Below are 15,810 nucleotides of genomic sequence, written 5' to 3'. Positions count from 1 at the left end.
TTGTTACCTTTGAACACTCTAAACCTAACAGGGTATTTAACCTTCCAAACAGATTCAGATTAACTGAAGGTAAGGCCTGGTTTGCAGGGACAGATTCCCATAACCCGTGGATCAGGGCTCACTATTCTTATCCACAAAGGGTTAGTGTGGCGGCAGGTTCTCATTTCAGTCAAGCAGGAGTTCACCTCATATAGCTTATCAGCTGTTTGAAGAATGAGACCAGCAGTTTAAACAGGTGGAATCAGGTGCTTCTGCTTCATTGGAGTGAAAACCAGCAGCCACATCAGCTCTTGGTGGATAAGATTGGTGTACGCTGCTCTGGATGGTTCTTTATGGCAGTCATGTAGTTCTGATTGCAACCACAGGGTGGCAGTATCAGATAATAAAGACCATGAGGAGTAGGACTTTTTTTGGAGAAGTTGACTGTTGGCTGCTCCGGTTAGGACAATGAGAAAAGAGAGTTCAAAGAATATTCAGGATTCAGGAGAAAGAACATTATTGGCTTTTAAAACCCTTTAACAACATTTAACCATAAAAGTACAGGTTACATGCATAATGTTTTTGAAAAAAAAATGCACAGACCAAAATATGATCACGTAACATTTATTGTATTTGGACATACATGCACTATAACCATGCAGTTAAATTAGTAACAAAGGTAAACAAAAAAAAAAAAAACTTTACAAGTGGCATATTTTATGGTCATGGCTAATATGACACATTTCAGCACTGTCGCCTTGATTTTGAACAAAGTACTTTGCACTTTTTACATTTTCTAACACAGACTGATTCATTTCAGAGTAAAATGCCATACGGTGCTTTTATATCACCTAAAATGAGGCCTGTGTCTGTAGTGCTATGGCTTTAACAGTCCTGAATTTTAAATAACTTTAATATAAATCAAGCCTAGCTCTAAAATAAATCTAAATCTGTTACTTAACTAAATCTGCTATTTTACCTAACAGGGCTTAATCTGTGGCTTAACCTAGTCCACTTTTTCACATGATTCATGAGTAGAAAATAAGAAATAGGAGGCTGTTTTTGGGTTTGGTTATTCAACCTTTGTACAAACACAGAAAACACATAAAACAAATTCCATAATTTTCACATAAATAAATCATTCATCGAAGAATAAAAAGTCCTGATTTCTTGGCTTTATTATCTGGAGTCAACTTAAGTGTATGAGAAATAAACAAGGCAACAGGTACATAACCGTTTCTGCCTCTCATAGCACGAGTGAGCACGGCACAATATAGACATCAACAGAAACTGAATCTCTACAGCAGCGTTTCCAGACTCCAGTCCTGCAGTCTATCTGCACGCTATGGTTTGGCGTTTTCCCTTCAGTCGGGCCACATTACAATGCCTTCTAGAGCTCAGTCACAGCAGGAAAACACAACACTGTGCAGTGCAAGTGAACTGCAGGACTTTAGAGCTTACATCTGCCTACTGAGAACCAAAAGAAGAAAAGGACATAGCAACTTTCACAGTGACAGATCACACTTATAGCTAGATACGTTTATAAAACTGGACACTCGTTATCCATCTAGTAGTGATTTTAGTTGTTCTGACCGTTAGAGTGATATAAGAAGAGGCAGGGTCATAGCTATGGTTACTTAATGATAATTCTACAAAAGTTTTCATTACATAGCTTTCATGTATATGTATATGAAGAATACAAAAAGATTTAAAAGGAAACAGATTCTACCCCTTTTAAATACGATTATATTTAATTCAATCAGCTTCTGATGGGTCACATGTATTTGCCAGATTAGAGCTGCAATTAATGGGCATCTGCTGCCGCATAATGCCTCCTTCTTGTTTTTAACCTTCAACCCCTTAAACTGCAAGAGTCTGTATGTGGGTCCACACTGTAATTCCTCACTGTCAGAGCAACATGACTTACATATTAGTGTCCTAGTAGGTACTGAATAATAATAATTATAAGCCTATTGTTCAAGGGGTTAAGAAGGCAAGAGGTAGCGGCGTTTGGAGTAACATGTTGCCGTGCCCGTGTCTAGGAACTTTGCACAAGGGCATGGTGACGGTGGCTAGAGGCAAAGCTAACCCACTGAGCCACCTCCACTTTGTATTCTAAAGCTGAAAATGTTAAAACTCACTTCAAAAATAGTGCACTGACCCTAAAAAATTCAAAATCCATTCATGTAGACAGAACAGGTAAAAACATGAGCATGAACTATGAAAAAATTCCATGCAGAAATATCTGACCTTGTTTTTGAAGTCTGTTTGTTTGTTTATCCACCTACCTATAAAAGCTGAAAGTAATCATGCATCACATGAAAGTAGCACTTGGTTGATCTAAGAGGACAATGGAAATTACCCATAAGGCAATGTTATCACCAGAGAATTCACTGCCCTAAAATGCTACACGCTACTATAGATCCTTCCGTGTGAATAGCGATTTCCATATTTCCTGAATAACGGCAAGAGTTGTCAGCGCTGAGTCAGTTTCCTAGACAAGGATTAAAGTCCTGGACACCAGCATTCTGAATGGGGTTAATCCCTGTCCAGGAAACTGCCCGTTATTTTACAACATCGGCAGCTAGTGTTTACCAGAAAAACAGTCCTATAACTTGTAGTGGACGGTAACAATAGTAATTGTAATCTAAAGCTAACTCACAGTTTTAACAGATATTGTAGTGTTTATGTAGTGTCACAGACATAATCAAGCAAAAAGCATGACTTTGGAAATATGACGATGGGTTCACATGCTTATAAAATACAACGCCAAAGTGAAAAAAAAAGATTGTATGTCAGTATCTTCCAAGACGCACCGTAATATGTCCATTCATTCATAACTGAAAGTAAAAAATAAACTCAACCATGAACAGTACAGGAGGAGCAGCAGTACATGCAAATATTCTGGTCCTATAAAATATTAAGGCACCAGAGGTATAAAAAATCCACTTGTTTTCTTCTTTTTAACTTACTTTTTTTGTTTTTTTTCTTCTTAAATAAGTTCAAGTGTTCCGAAGGCATTCTTAGTGAGTGCATAAAACATACCGGCAGGAAAAGAGAACTGATTTGTCTCAAGCTTCAGCATTGGTCATCTTCTGCAGCAGAGGGATCTGTTAAAGAGGACAACGTTTAAATTTTACATTTAGATGCACGCATATGCTGTCCCTAGTCCATCAAAGCTTCACAAGGCTCTTAATCCTCTACACTTAAGGGACTTGTGGGGTTTAGAGGGCTATTAGTCATGAAGTAGCACCACAGTGAAAACAGGAAAATTAACAGCAATGAAAGCACTGCAGTTTGAATGATGGTTCTCTTTCACATTGGAGTTTAAACCCCATTAGCTCCCCCCAACTTAGCTCCCCCCTAAACTTTAAATATTTCACAGTGAAACAAGGAAAATTCTGAAGAGAAAACCATGAAAAACCACACATTTTTGGCCATGTTTTCATCATTTTTTGACATTGAAAAAAGTGGATGTGCAGTACATGTCCATATAGACTGTAAATAAAATTATGTAACTATGTCACACACAAAATACATAATGTAAACTTGTGTAATAACTAGAGACCTCTAAAACCAGCAGTATGCTTATAAAACAATTTAGAAGCAAAGCAACAACGTTTTAGCCAGAACGTTACAGTACTTTTAGATCATGCAGTGCAGTGTGCACTAATCACCATGCTGAACTCCTAATAACCATGTTGTTTGTTCTGGGACCACCCCCTGACTGTGACTGGCCCACATGGTGTCACATGGTTGCCTGCATCTCAGTATGGAGCCTCTAGCTGGGAGATGTACTTTTTAAGTATATTTACAACAGCGTGTTCGGCAGTAGTTGGATTTTGTTTAGCTCTTTAATTGTTTGAAGTACACTGCTGGCCTAAGGGTTAAGGCTCAGATGCACCCCTGCCTACCTTGGACAGATCCACGCCTGTGAGCGCGTTGACAGACACAGGCAGCTCAGCCAGCAGACGATTCACTTCACCCGTCACCCGGCTGCCTTCTCCACTCAGTATCACAATCTCATTGGTCCTGGACAGAGGGGCAGAAACCTTGCCAGCAATCTGTGAGTAGGCACAGAGACCAGAGATGAGCACTTGACACCCAACTTCAGAGCTTCTGTTTTTCTGACCAAATTGAGCAGCAGACTTCTAATACAGTTTCTGACAAAATTCCAAAACCGTTCCTTCACCTTTGGCAGCGCTTCCAGAACCAGAGCAGTCTTGGCAGCCTCTCCGTACTGCTGGTAAGCTTCCGCCTTCAGCCTCATCCTCTCTGCCTCGGCTTTGCCCACCGCCTCAATAGATCTGGCCTCCGCCTCCCCGACCTTCCGAATTTTCTCTGCCTCGGCCTGCGCAGTCAGCACCTTCTTCATCCTTTTGAAGGGAAGAACCACTTCATCATTCATTTCAATCAATGCCACTCTGATCTATCTCTAGCTGGAGAAACACAAAAAGAGCATTTGCTTGCAGCAAGAGCCCGAAGAATCTCTCTGGAGCGTTTGGTCAAAGTGAACGTACTTCTGGCCCTCAGCCAGCTGCTCCATCTTGTAAGCTTCAGCCTCGGCGGGCCGTTTGACTGTAGCAACCAGCTCCTTCTCTGTCCTATCGATCTCTTTCTCCTCAATGACGATTTGCTTCTTCCTCTGCACCACTTCAATCTCGACCTCCTCCAGACGGATCTTCTGCTGCTCCTTAGCTGCTTGCAGCTCATAAGCCAGCTGGGCCTCTGCTTTCTGCTCAGGCATATATAACAATGCGCGATATGATCAGGAGACATTCTAATAAGGGTTTTCCACAACTATGCATTTTTAGCCTTTTATGAAATCTGGCACATTTGTTATTGACATTATCGGTTACTATTACTATAGGTATTATTATTATCACCATAATTAAACTTTCTTTCTACCAGTTGTATGGTTTCTGGTCAGTAAATACAGTACTGTGCAAAAATCTTATAGGAATCTGATAAAAGGATATGTAAAGCTTATCTGGGCGGTAAGCATTTGTTTGTTTAAAAAAAACATCAACAACTGAATAAATACAAAGAAACAAAACAATGTTATTCATTGTTATGAATGTCTGTAATCATTTCCAAACCGCCCAGCATTTGCAGTTACCAATACCTGCTTTAGCTAATTAATCCTTCATTATATTAAATGAAATGTGTGCCTGATAGAATTGAAAGGGAAATTCCACCAATTTTTTCAAAATTTATGTTTTCGAATTCAAGAACCAAACCTACTATTCTTCTAACCAAGATATCCGCTTTTTAAAAAACAAGAAATTCTTGTTATTTTAACTGTATTTGTGTTACTGGAATTTATTCCAATGTTATATAAACTGCTGAAATAATTTTCATGACTGCCTTTTGCACAGTACTGTTTACACCCATTTCCAAGACCTCACACCAATTAAGCCACACCCACTTATAGTTTGTTTCCAGATATAATTTTGCCTGTAGAACAACTGCAAATAGTACTGTCTGAATATCCCTATATTCAAGTGCCTGAACTGTAATTGCTGTATACTGTAAATTACCTTTCACAGTATATAAATCAATGGATAATCGCTTACAAGAGTCCAACCACACTACAGCAATATGGGGAACAGCAAAGGATTTAACCTGACCTTGGTGTTCACTTCCTGGTTGAAGGCAGCTTTCTGTAGCTCCAACTGTCGCTTGGAGTCTGCCATTCTGGTGTCAGCCAAGAATGTGACATCCATCATTTCTTTCTTGCACTCTGCTTCCTGGGCAGAGTGAATGGAAAAGCATGTAACTTAATGACTGGTGTAATCTAATAAAGAAGGAGCTGCAGTTGGAGGCATCTTACTTTTATCCCGGCATCTCTTTCTGCCTCAGCCACGCCAATGGCTGCATCCCTCTGCACAGCGGCCGTCTGCGTTTTCCCCAGAGAGCTCAAATAGTCCAGTTTATCGTACACGTCCTACCAGGAACAAACAACACTCATCAACATCTTTCAGATGATCTTCATTGAAATTTAATTTTGAGACTGAAATCTGTGTATTCATTTCTCATGTTCTTTTCCACTGCAATCTATAGCAGAAGTGTCACACAGAACCTCGAGCAGATCAAAAACAAAGATCAATAATAATACAGGGAAGAAAATAAGAGAAATCCCCAGGACGCAGTTGTGTTTGATTTTGCTTCAAGTGACCAGGTCAAATCTTCACTGCAGTGCTTACTTTAATAGTGAAGCTGAGGATCTCGATGCCCATTCGGCCCACGTCAGGGGCGGCCACCTCACGCACCAGCTGGGCAAACTGGTCCCTGTCCTGGTAGATCTGCTCTACTGTCAGTGTGCCTGTGAAGTGGTGAGAAACAAGCTGAAGAGTGCATCGACAAAAGTGACAAACGTCAAAGTATGGGAAAAGTGTGAGCATAATGACTATTTGTACTTTGCAATGTTTTCACCTAAAATTGAGCGTAAATGCCCTTCCAGGGTTTGTAGGACCACAGCCTTGATTTCCATCACGGATTTCCCCAAAAACTGCTCACAAGCAATAGCCAGCAAGTCCTGGTCAGTCATAACCTTCACCTAATCAAAATGCAGGTTTTAGGATGTTAAAATTGTTAACATAAGAACTAAAAACAGTTAATCATTTATAAACAGAAAAAAGACTGAATCTAATATATACAAATATACGATGCACAGCCAGAAGTATGTGAACCCTTCAATATTACACCCATATATACTTGTTGAGCATCTCATTTCAAAACCAAGGTAGTCCCCCTTTGCTGTTAGAACAGTGTCCGCTTTTCTGGGAAGGCTTTTTGCTAGATTTATGCTGGGTGCTGATGTTGGGTTTGATAGGTCATTCCAGTATTTTCAAAAGGAGTTGCGGTCAGGGCTCTGTGCAGGCCAGTTAAGTTCTTCCACGCTCCAAACTCCACAAACCATGTGTTTATGGACCTCACTTTGTGTGTGTGGGGGGGGGGATGGTCATGTTTGACCACAAAGTGAAATGGGCTTCTATAACCTGTTGCCACAAAGTTAGATATGCACAGTTCTGTAAAGTACCACTGTATGTTGTAGCCTTATGATTTCTTTTCACTGGAACCAAGGGGCCCAGATTAAACCACGTAAACAGACCATTATACCTCCTCCACCAAACTTTACATTTGGCACTAGGCATTCCGGCAGGTAGAGTTCTCCTGGCATCTGCTAAACCCAGATTTGTTAATCAGACTGCCAGATGGTGAAGTGTGATTCATCACTCCAGAGCCCAATGGCAGTGTGCTTTACACATGTACTTAAATTATGTGAATGGTAATAGAAACGTAATACACTGTAAAATAGCACTGTTTAAAGTCTGTTTACCTGAGCCACCCCGGTGACTGTAATGGCGACTCCTTCAGCCGTTTCCACACCTTCACACTTAGGTTGTAAAGTCATAATCTCCAGTGTGATTCTATGAGAAAAGTCATTACAACGAATCAATTAAAATTCATTACAACCAATTTATGAAGATAAAAAAAACAACTTCATATTTAATATTTTATACAGGTGCAGTAGTTCAGTGGCCTGTCCCTGCTCCCTAAATATCAGAGGAATTCATGGAAAACGTGTGCAATGTTGTTAGACAAAACAATTATGTTTACCCCAGTACAAACAATCATAGGGGTTTACACTGTTAGAGAGATCCTTACTCTTAGTCAGAGGAATACATACTACTGCTGTTTATAGCAGAGCACTTTAAATCTGTAAAGCCTAAAAGTGATTTGACAATAAATATGACATTAGAGCATAACAAGTCATATTGTTAAAGGCGCAGAAGCACATAATGAGACGTGGCACTCCACTGACAAAATACAGAGGCTGGTTTCTAAAACATAATCAGATCAGACTGCTGCAGAGTGAGCTAGATACAAGTCATAAACTGGATGTTCAGAGATTTTTTTTACATAATCAAATAAATACTAAAGAGAGTAGGATCCCTCTAAGCTCACACTGAACTAGGTGATGTGTACCATCAATAAATAATACTAAAAAGAAACACTGTTTTCCAAAAGTAAGTGTAACAGAGACAAACTCAAAATTTCTATATACTACAATTTCATTGTAGAGAAACTTATCAACTAACAATGTCTACAAACCAAATATAATGAATAGTTTTATTTACTATCCAAAACCTACATCTACACACGTCTTCAGTTTATATGTAATGTAGTTTTTATATGTAACGTTGATGGGTTAAAAAAAAACTTTTCTTTATGTACTATGTTGCTTTACAACACCTTACATGTACCTCTATGCTTCAATAGCAAAACTTCATTATAAAAAGTGTCTCAGGCATCAGGCAGCATGTTTGTATGGAAGAGTTTTTCCAGGCATTAAACCCTTTGGAGGTCTGGTTCCCATTACCCAGGCTGTGAACAATAGTGACTCTAGAATGGAGCATTTCACATCAAACCACTCCAAACAACTTTGTTTACATCTTAAACATTTAGTTATGCAGACGTTTTGAAAAAATCCTTTAATCCCCAGCTATCAATCAATGTTAAGTCCGATTCAGACACCATTTTAAACAGTACAGTACTTTGGGTGTATACTTGGAATGAATGATTGTGAAAGGTAATAGCAGATTCTTGGTATCGTTTTAAATGATCTAGATAACAGAAACCATGGAATCTAAATAATTATCCAGCTATTTAGATTTTAAGGTTTCTATTACACTTGCTGTAGACATTCTTGAAGTAAGACAGTAAAAGGGACCAGACCAGATTCTTGTAAATTATGAGTATGAGGCAAGTTGTATGCTCAGTATCCCAGAGGTACCCACTTGGAGAGCTGATTTAACCACATCTTAGAAGGAACTTGCGGCTTTAACTAGGGACGCGCAATGACATCAGAATAGATAATTGCTTAAAAATCAATATCAGCGTCAAGTAGTTTAGATTTGACTGATCCTTGATGATGTATTAGTTGTACTTTGGAAGAGCCGAATGTTTAGGCGACGCTGGGCTGCTGCTCTAAAATATCTGTTATATTCACTTTACTGCATTTGTAACCCCATACAAATAAGTGTTAGATTTCTTTGTAATGCTAATACAGGTGGATTTATATTAACGTTATATATAATACATAAACACTGATATTTCCATATTGACAGATACACACAAGAAAAATACCGGATGTTGGCCCACATTTCCCATATCGGTGCATCCCTAGCTTTGACCATAATAACATGATATGCTTTTAGCAAAGTAAATTTGAATATGTAAAAGACAACTGACATTACAGTCCAAAGACATGTTTACAGAATTTAACACATATACAGCTGGAGACACGGAGAAATTGTCAGTTATTTTCTGTATGGAAGGATGAGTCCTTTCCAGTAACCCTGTGTTTGTCACAAAACCAGTATATGTGTATTATAGTACCTACATCCATAGAACACTTTAATTAGCACCTAAACATTTTCTGCAGACTGAGGTAAGATCATTCCTCATTACTATTTTTTTGTATCTTTTGACATATATGGGGACCATGAGGAGGTTTATTCATGCTACACTGTTCCAAGGTTTGGCAGTATGCATGGAAAAACCCCAGCCCTAATAAAGACATGGTAATGATTTGTCACACTTAGCGAGGCCATTTTCCATAATGCACAAAACACCCATGCACCATGTTTATGCACTGAGAAACTGGATTCCTCCTACAGGTTATCATGTGAGGATAGCACAGCACGGCTGACAAACCAGCTTAATTTGATCTATTAAACGTTTAGCTGTAACTCAAATCAATTCAAAATAGTGGTATCAACAAATATGCACACAAAGGCTAGAATTGTTGTACCTCTAGTAAATACAAGATGTCATGTTTGCTGTATCTTTCTAACACCAGCCTGGAGAAGCCATGCATCCAACCATGTTACTGTCTCGTAGGTGTATCTCAACATCTACGCCTACACAAAAATGAGCAATACAAAACAACTGGCTGTGTCTGGTGCTGTCAGCACAGTTATCTACCTGAGTGTTCAACAAGTTAGCGTGCCGCTGCTGCTATGTTAAGCATTTCTGCACGTGACACACCTCAGCCCAGGCTGTCTGAACCCCTCTTTACTCATCCACCACCAGCATGGCATCCCAGAGAGACATAAATAAATCAACTTCCCCTCAGCAGGGAGTTCCTACGAGCGCATGAAGCTACAGTGTATGGGTAAAATAAGTGCTCTCTAGTAAACTTAATGATAGATGTAGTTAGCATGGTAATGAATATAGGACTACAGAGTTTCCCTTTAAAGATACTATAGAGCATGTGTATTTATTCATTTAACAACATTTATGAACTAAATAAACTAAATAATATTGAAACAAGTAAAGAAATACAGTAGGTTGTCTATTATGGTATAATCCTTTTCTTGTTTTGATGAATGGCTAGCCAGATAAATTAAAGGGACACTCATGAAAAATGTCACCATGGCTGCATCTCTTGTAAACATCCTTACTCACTTCCTACAGTGGTGCTACAATAGTCCCAAGAGCATGATTTTCTGTTTTGAAGACTAGGAAACCCCATTTAGATGATGTATTTTGAAGGTGGGAAAAATGTGTGAACAACTTGTGTGGATGGAATGAGGACAGGCTGTTCCAAATGTTTTTTATCCTGGTTCTGCTAACTGGTGAATGCTAAACGAAGCCAGACAGCTATTATGTTACTGCTGGGAAGCTGAATATAAATAACATCTGTATTTATTGGACTCTAAGTCAGTGCATTTCGTTATCTGCATCGGGCTTGGGTGGCCTGGGATTCCCAATTATGACGTATTTGTGTAATGCATGCTGGGTATTTTAGGGAGAGAACAAGGATGGATGAACAAACAAAAAGCACACAAACTGATGAGGCTGAAGGATGTAATGCTGCACTACAAAATATTACATAACATGACAAACAACATATTAAATGCAAATTTTAGGCAAGAATGCAGTTTTTAAATGTAGCTTATGTTATCCAGCTTATTGAGAAGTGCTGCTTTGTGAAATACCCCCAGTTCACGAGAAAAATCATCAACAAAACCTTACCTTTGTGTGTCCGACAGGAACCACCATGCCCAGGCCCATCCGCCCACCACATAGGTCTTCTCATCTGAACCACTACAGCCACCTAGAAGAGATGAGAGCCACGACTGTAATTCAGACGTGCTCAAACTACTTAGCCAGTCATAAAAATATAGTTTACCACTCAGAGCAACGTTCACAGAGAAAGTCTTACATTAAATGCCCCGTATCATAAACTGTGAGACTGCAAATTGCTATTGACAGAACCAAAGCACAGAACGTTTAAAACGGGGCTGAAGTTGGTTTCCTATCCGCCAGCTTCTTGTTCGAATTTTCCCGTTCCACCTTAAATGGTGCAGCAGTTATATATAACTGCTCTGCCACTTAAGGTGGAACGGGACAATTCGAACAAGAATCTGGCGAATAGGAAACCAACTTCAGCCGCGTACGTTTGAACTAAGCCTGATACTGAGCGCCAGTTAATACTACAGCGTGTTCACTGAATTCATAATCATTTAAAGGGCATTTTTGTGTCAGTCGAGACCTATCTAATGTCAGCTGCCCACCCCTGGAAATGAATGTCGTGAGTGAGGGAGAATGCACGACATGATAGAAAACATGAAGACAAATAAGCTACATGCAGCTTGAGCTCATCTTGGGCAGACTAACGTTATGAGCTGCCTGGCCGTGAATTATTATTAGAATGAATCTGCTTCATAGAAAATGTTAGCCAGCCACAGCTCACCTACTACTGGAGATGAACTGTACCGATAAAGGCTTCTGATATATGAAATCCGACTGAACACTGTACGCTCATCTGCTCATTTAATATAACGCTGAGGATGAGACTGCTAGCGCAGCCCGTTAGCCAAATAAATGAACCAGCTAGCAAGCATGCTAACATACCTGACACAACGAGGGCTTCATTCGGTCCTACGGTCAAGCAGCTACCCATACTCGCATATGTGGCTTACTAATAAATAACGTTACTCAAAACGAACTGTTAGTGCTGTGCTCGGAAATTACGTTTAGCTTGCCTGTCCGGTCACAAATTTGTTTGGTTTCCTCTCAAGTGGCTGCCTCCGCCCCAATGAGGAACCGATTGGCATCATCCTAGTTTGTCAACACGGCTAGCCCTGCCCACCGAGCCGCACTCAGGGTGGGAACAGAGAGATTATAGGTGAGGGGGCACAGACGGTCTTAAATTCTGTTCATGAGAAATACAGATATATCAGAACAGTCTCTCAGTTGCTGCCAAGCAGCTCTGTGATTTTATTGGACTTGGTTAGATAACTGAATATGGGTAACTGTAGCTAACTGTATATAACTGGTAATAACAATGAGGGGAACAAGTATTTAGACACGTGTTTTTTTTGTTTGTTTGTTATTTAATGGACTGTTTTTGTTATTTAATTGATATATCCACATAAATTTACACATGTAATGGCTTTGAGTGTATTTGTATGTTTTATGTACACCAATCAGCCATAACATTAAAACCACCTCCTTGTTTATACACTTACTGTCCATTTTATCAGCTCCACTTACCAAATAGGAGCACTTTGTAGTTCTACAATTACAGACTGTAATCCATCTGTTTCTCTGTATGCTCCCTTTCATTCTGTTCTTCAATGGTCAGGATCCCCATAGGACCACCACAGAGCAGGTAATATTTGGGTGGTGGATCATTCTCAGCACTGCAGTGACGTGGTGGTGGTGTGTTGGTGTGTGTTGCGCTGGTACGAGTGGATCAGACCCAGCCATGCTGCTGGAGTTCTTAAACACCTCAGTGTCACTGCTCGACTGAGAATTGTCCACCAAAAAATATCCTGCCAACAGCGTCCTGTGGGCTGATGAAGGACTGCAGGGTGACCAACACAAACTATGCAGCAACAGATGAGCTACTGTCTCTTTGACTGACTTTGCATCTACAAGGTGGACCAACAAGGTAGGAGTGTCTAATAGAGTGGACAGTTGAAAGTCTTTGTTGGTAAAATTATGCAAACCTCTGCTTTCAGTAGCTGATGTGACCCCTTTGAGCAGCAATGACTTCAACCAAAATGTTCCTGTAACTGTTGATCAGCCCTGCACACTGACTTGGAGGAATCTTGGCCTATTCCTCTTTTTAGAACTGCTTCAACTCAGTTATATTGGTGGGCTTTCTTGCATAAATGCCATGCCTTAGGTCCTGCCACAACATTTCTACTGGATTAAGGTCTGGACTTTGACTCAGCCATTCCAAATGCAAAGTTTCTTCTGCACCAACCATTCTTTGTAGACTAACTGATGTTTTTAGGGTCATTGTCTTTCTGCAGAACCCTCATTCTGTTGAGGTTAAGTTCACTTATGGATGCCCATTTCCAGAATTCATAGCTCCATCAAATGATGGCAAGCTGTCTTGGTCCAATGGCAGCAAAACAGCACCAAATCGTGATACTGCCACCACCACGTTTCAGAGTTGGGATGAGGTTCTTGTGCTCGGATGCAGTATTCAGTTTTTGCCAAACATAACATCTCTGATTTAAGCCATAAAGATCTGTTTTGTATTCACAACATAAACACGTGGATGATTATAAACCTTTTAAAACTGAAATCTAGCAAAACTGAGTTGTTATGATTATGATATTGATTTATATGTAGTTCATCTGTCCTTGGGATCAATATTCATGGGATTATGGTAATACGTACAGCCCACGTCTGCAATCTCTGAATTATCTTTGACCACACACTCTCCTTTGACTTTCATATTAATTCTGTAGTTAAGACAGCATTTTTGCATCTTCGTAATATTGCTTGTCTCCAGCCATCCCTCAGCTTAGCATTCTCGGTTAGGCTACTGTAATGTTCTCCTATCTGGCCTCCCTCAGGGCCCTCAATAGGTATTGTATGTACAGAATACCACTGGTAGGACTGTCACCTATTCGATGAAGGCTGACCATATCACCCCTATCCTTCAGAGCCTTCACTGTTTACCTATTACATACTGTGCTCAGTACAAAGTTCTTCTTATTACATATAAAACTCTGCACGGCCTGGCTCCTCATTACCTGGTTGAGCTTCTATCAAGTAATTTAGGGCTTCTTCATGTTCCAAGATGTAACTTGACCTCAATGACCTAATTTATGGAATACTCTCCCCAAGTCTATTCGGGATGCCTCCTCTCTAGCTTCATTTAAATCTCTGTCAAAGACTTGCTATCAGTGCTCCTTTTGTACTTGAATATTATGCCTGTAATGTCCTTTTGTTATTACCTGTGTACTTCCTGCTTAATCTGTTCATGTTCTTTGATTGTAAAGCATCCTTGAGCATGGGAAAGGTGCTATATAAATAAAAGTGATGATGATGATGTGCTCCAGTGCACAAAGTGAGGTCCATAAAGACATGGTTTGATGCGTGTGGTGTAGAGGAACTCGAGTGGCCTGCACAGAGCCCTGACCTCAACCCCACTGAACACCTTTGGGATGACTTGGAACGATGATTGTGAGCCAGGCCCTCTCATCCAATATCGGTTCCCGACCTCACAAATGCTCTTTTGACTGAATGGGCACAAATTCCTACTAACACACTGCAAAGTCTTATGATAAGCCTTCCCAGAAGACTGGAGGCTATAACAGCAGTGAAGCCAACTCCATATTAATGCCCACAGTTTTAGGGCTGATGTATGTAAATGAGCTCTGTTCTGATTGGCTGTCCTGTATTTTGCCTCATTCAAAAAGCAGCCCAGGTTGAAACACTCCTTATGACTTCAGTGTGAAGGGGAAGAGCTAAACTGCTGCAGGCCAAATACAAAGGTTGATTTAAATGCAATTTCTTGACATCACAAAAAAATCCAAACAGGCTGTTTTTGCAGTTTAGATTGATAGATTTAAATAGATGGATAGACTGTATGGACTGGTGAGTGAATGGTAAGCTTTGAAAGTTTAAAAATGTTGACATGAAGTCTTGTGTTTAAAGAAATCCATTAAATGTTTTCCCTTTATCTGGGCCCTCTAATTCATATGTCTAAAAAAAGCCACTATTTCAAAATGCATTATGGATGAAAATGATGGGGAACAAAGAAGCTTTCTCAAGGACAATAACCAGAACTGGCTCAAAGGTGCATGTGGTGAAAAGACAGTTTCTGCAATTAGACTTCATTCATCCCTTAGCTGGAGGGGAATTGGTACTGCAGTGATGATAATAAGACAACCCAGAGCTCCCAGCAACAAATTCTCAAGTCTAGTCTGACCCAAAAACATGTTTTTCACAAAGAATTTTCATGGAATGATCCCACATGTCTTTTATGTTATATCTGGTGCATTGTGTCCTGGTATAGATCAGTGTGCTTCACTAACTTTCAAAGGAGAGCCACTGCAACCAAAAGAACAGTGGATGGGTGAAAGTAATCTGAGAAGGTTGGAAGCCTGGAATCCGTTGTGTAAAAACAAAAATGTTCTTGGTATAAAAATCCACAGAAATGTCGTAAGTTGACATCAGGGGAAAAATAAGATCGGACACAGCATATGTCTGAAAGCCCTAAAGGGTCATGGCTTCATATGCTTTTTTTTTGACTCCACTGTCTGTGATCACGAGTTATTTTCATTCGTTTCATTGTGATCTTGAGATATTTATGTCATTATTATGACATAAAAAACACTGTTATCAAGATAGCACTCATTATGTCATCATAATGATATAAATAACTCAAGATCTTGAGAAAACAAATGAAAATAAAAAAGGAGTAAAACTATTATCATCTGAAAATATTTAAAGTCTAAAAAAGTTCATCAAAATCTTTCTTATGTATGGAGCCCCAAAGGTAACATGGTG

The 15,810-nt window shown here is 39.7% G+C and overlaps 1 protein-coding gene across 1 annotated transcript; it reads right to left on the bottom strand.

Moving 5' to 3' along the window:
• Nucleotides 1-2,173: 2,173 nt before the first annotated feature.
• Nucleotides 2,174-11,956, bottom strand: flot2b (flotillin 2b). The gene is made up of 11 exons (XM_036559566.1): nt 11,908-11,956; nt 11,026-11,107; nt 7,322-7,412; nt 6,415-6,538; nt 6,186-6,304; nt 5,813-5,926; nt 5,610-5,729; nt 4,500-4,714; nt 4,172-4,355; nt 3,894-4,043; nt 2,174-3,089 (listed from the first exon to the last, which is right to left on the bottom strand). Exons 1-11 carry the CDS (start codon nt 11,954-11,956, stop codon nt 3,051-3,053), a joined length of 1,287 nt encoding a protein of 428 aa, XP_036415459.1. The 3' UTR covers nt 2,174-3,050.
• Nucleotides 11,957-15,810: the final 3,854 nt, after the last annotated feature.

The sequence above is a fragment of the Colossoma macropomum genome, unplaced genomic scaffold (assembly GCF_904425465.1).
Source record: "Colossoma macropomum unplaced genomic scaffold, Colossoma_macropomum, whole genome shotgun sequence".
NCBI classification, from domain to species: domain Eukaryota; kingdom Metazoa; phylum Chordata; class Actinopteri; order Characiformes; family Serrasalmidae; genus Colossoma; species Colossoma macropomum.
This window is presented reverse-complemented; position numbering and strand designations above follow the sequence as displayed.

Excerpts from the sequence above, each read along its gene's own strand:
- flot2b (XM_036559566.1), bottom strand. The coding sequence starts at position 11,956 with ATGGGTAGCTGCTTGACCGTAGGACCGAATGAAGCCCTCGTTGTGTCA. Across the intron at positions 5,730-5,812 it reads AAAGAGATGCCGGGATAAAA|GAAGCAGAGTGCAAGAAAGA; the intron begins GTAAGATGCCTC and ends CACTCTGCCCAG. Across the intron at positions 4,715-5,609 it reads ACCAGGAAGTGAACACCAAG|AAAGCAGAGGCCCAGCTGGC; the intron begins GTCAGGTTAAAT and ends ATGCCTGAGCAG.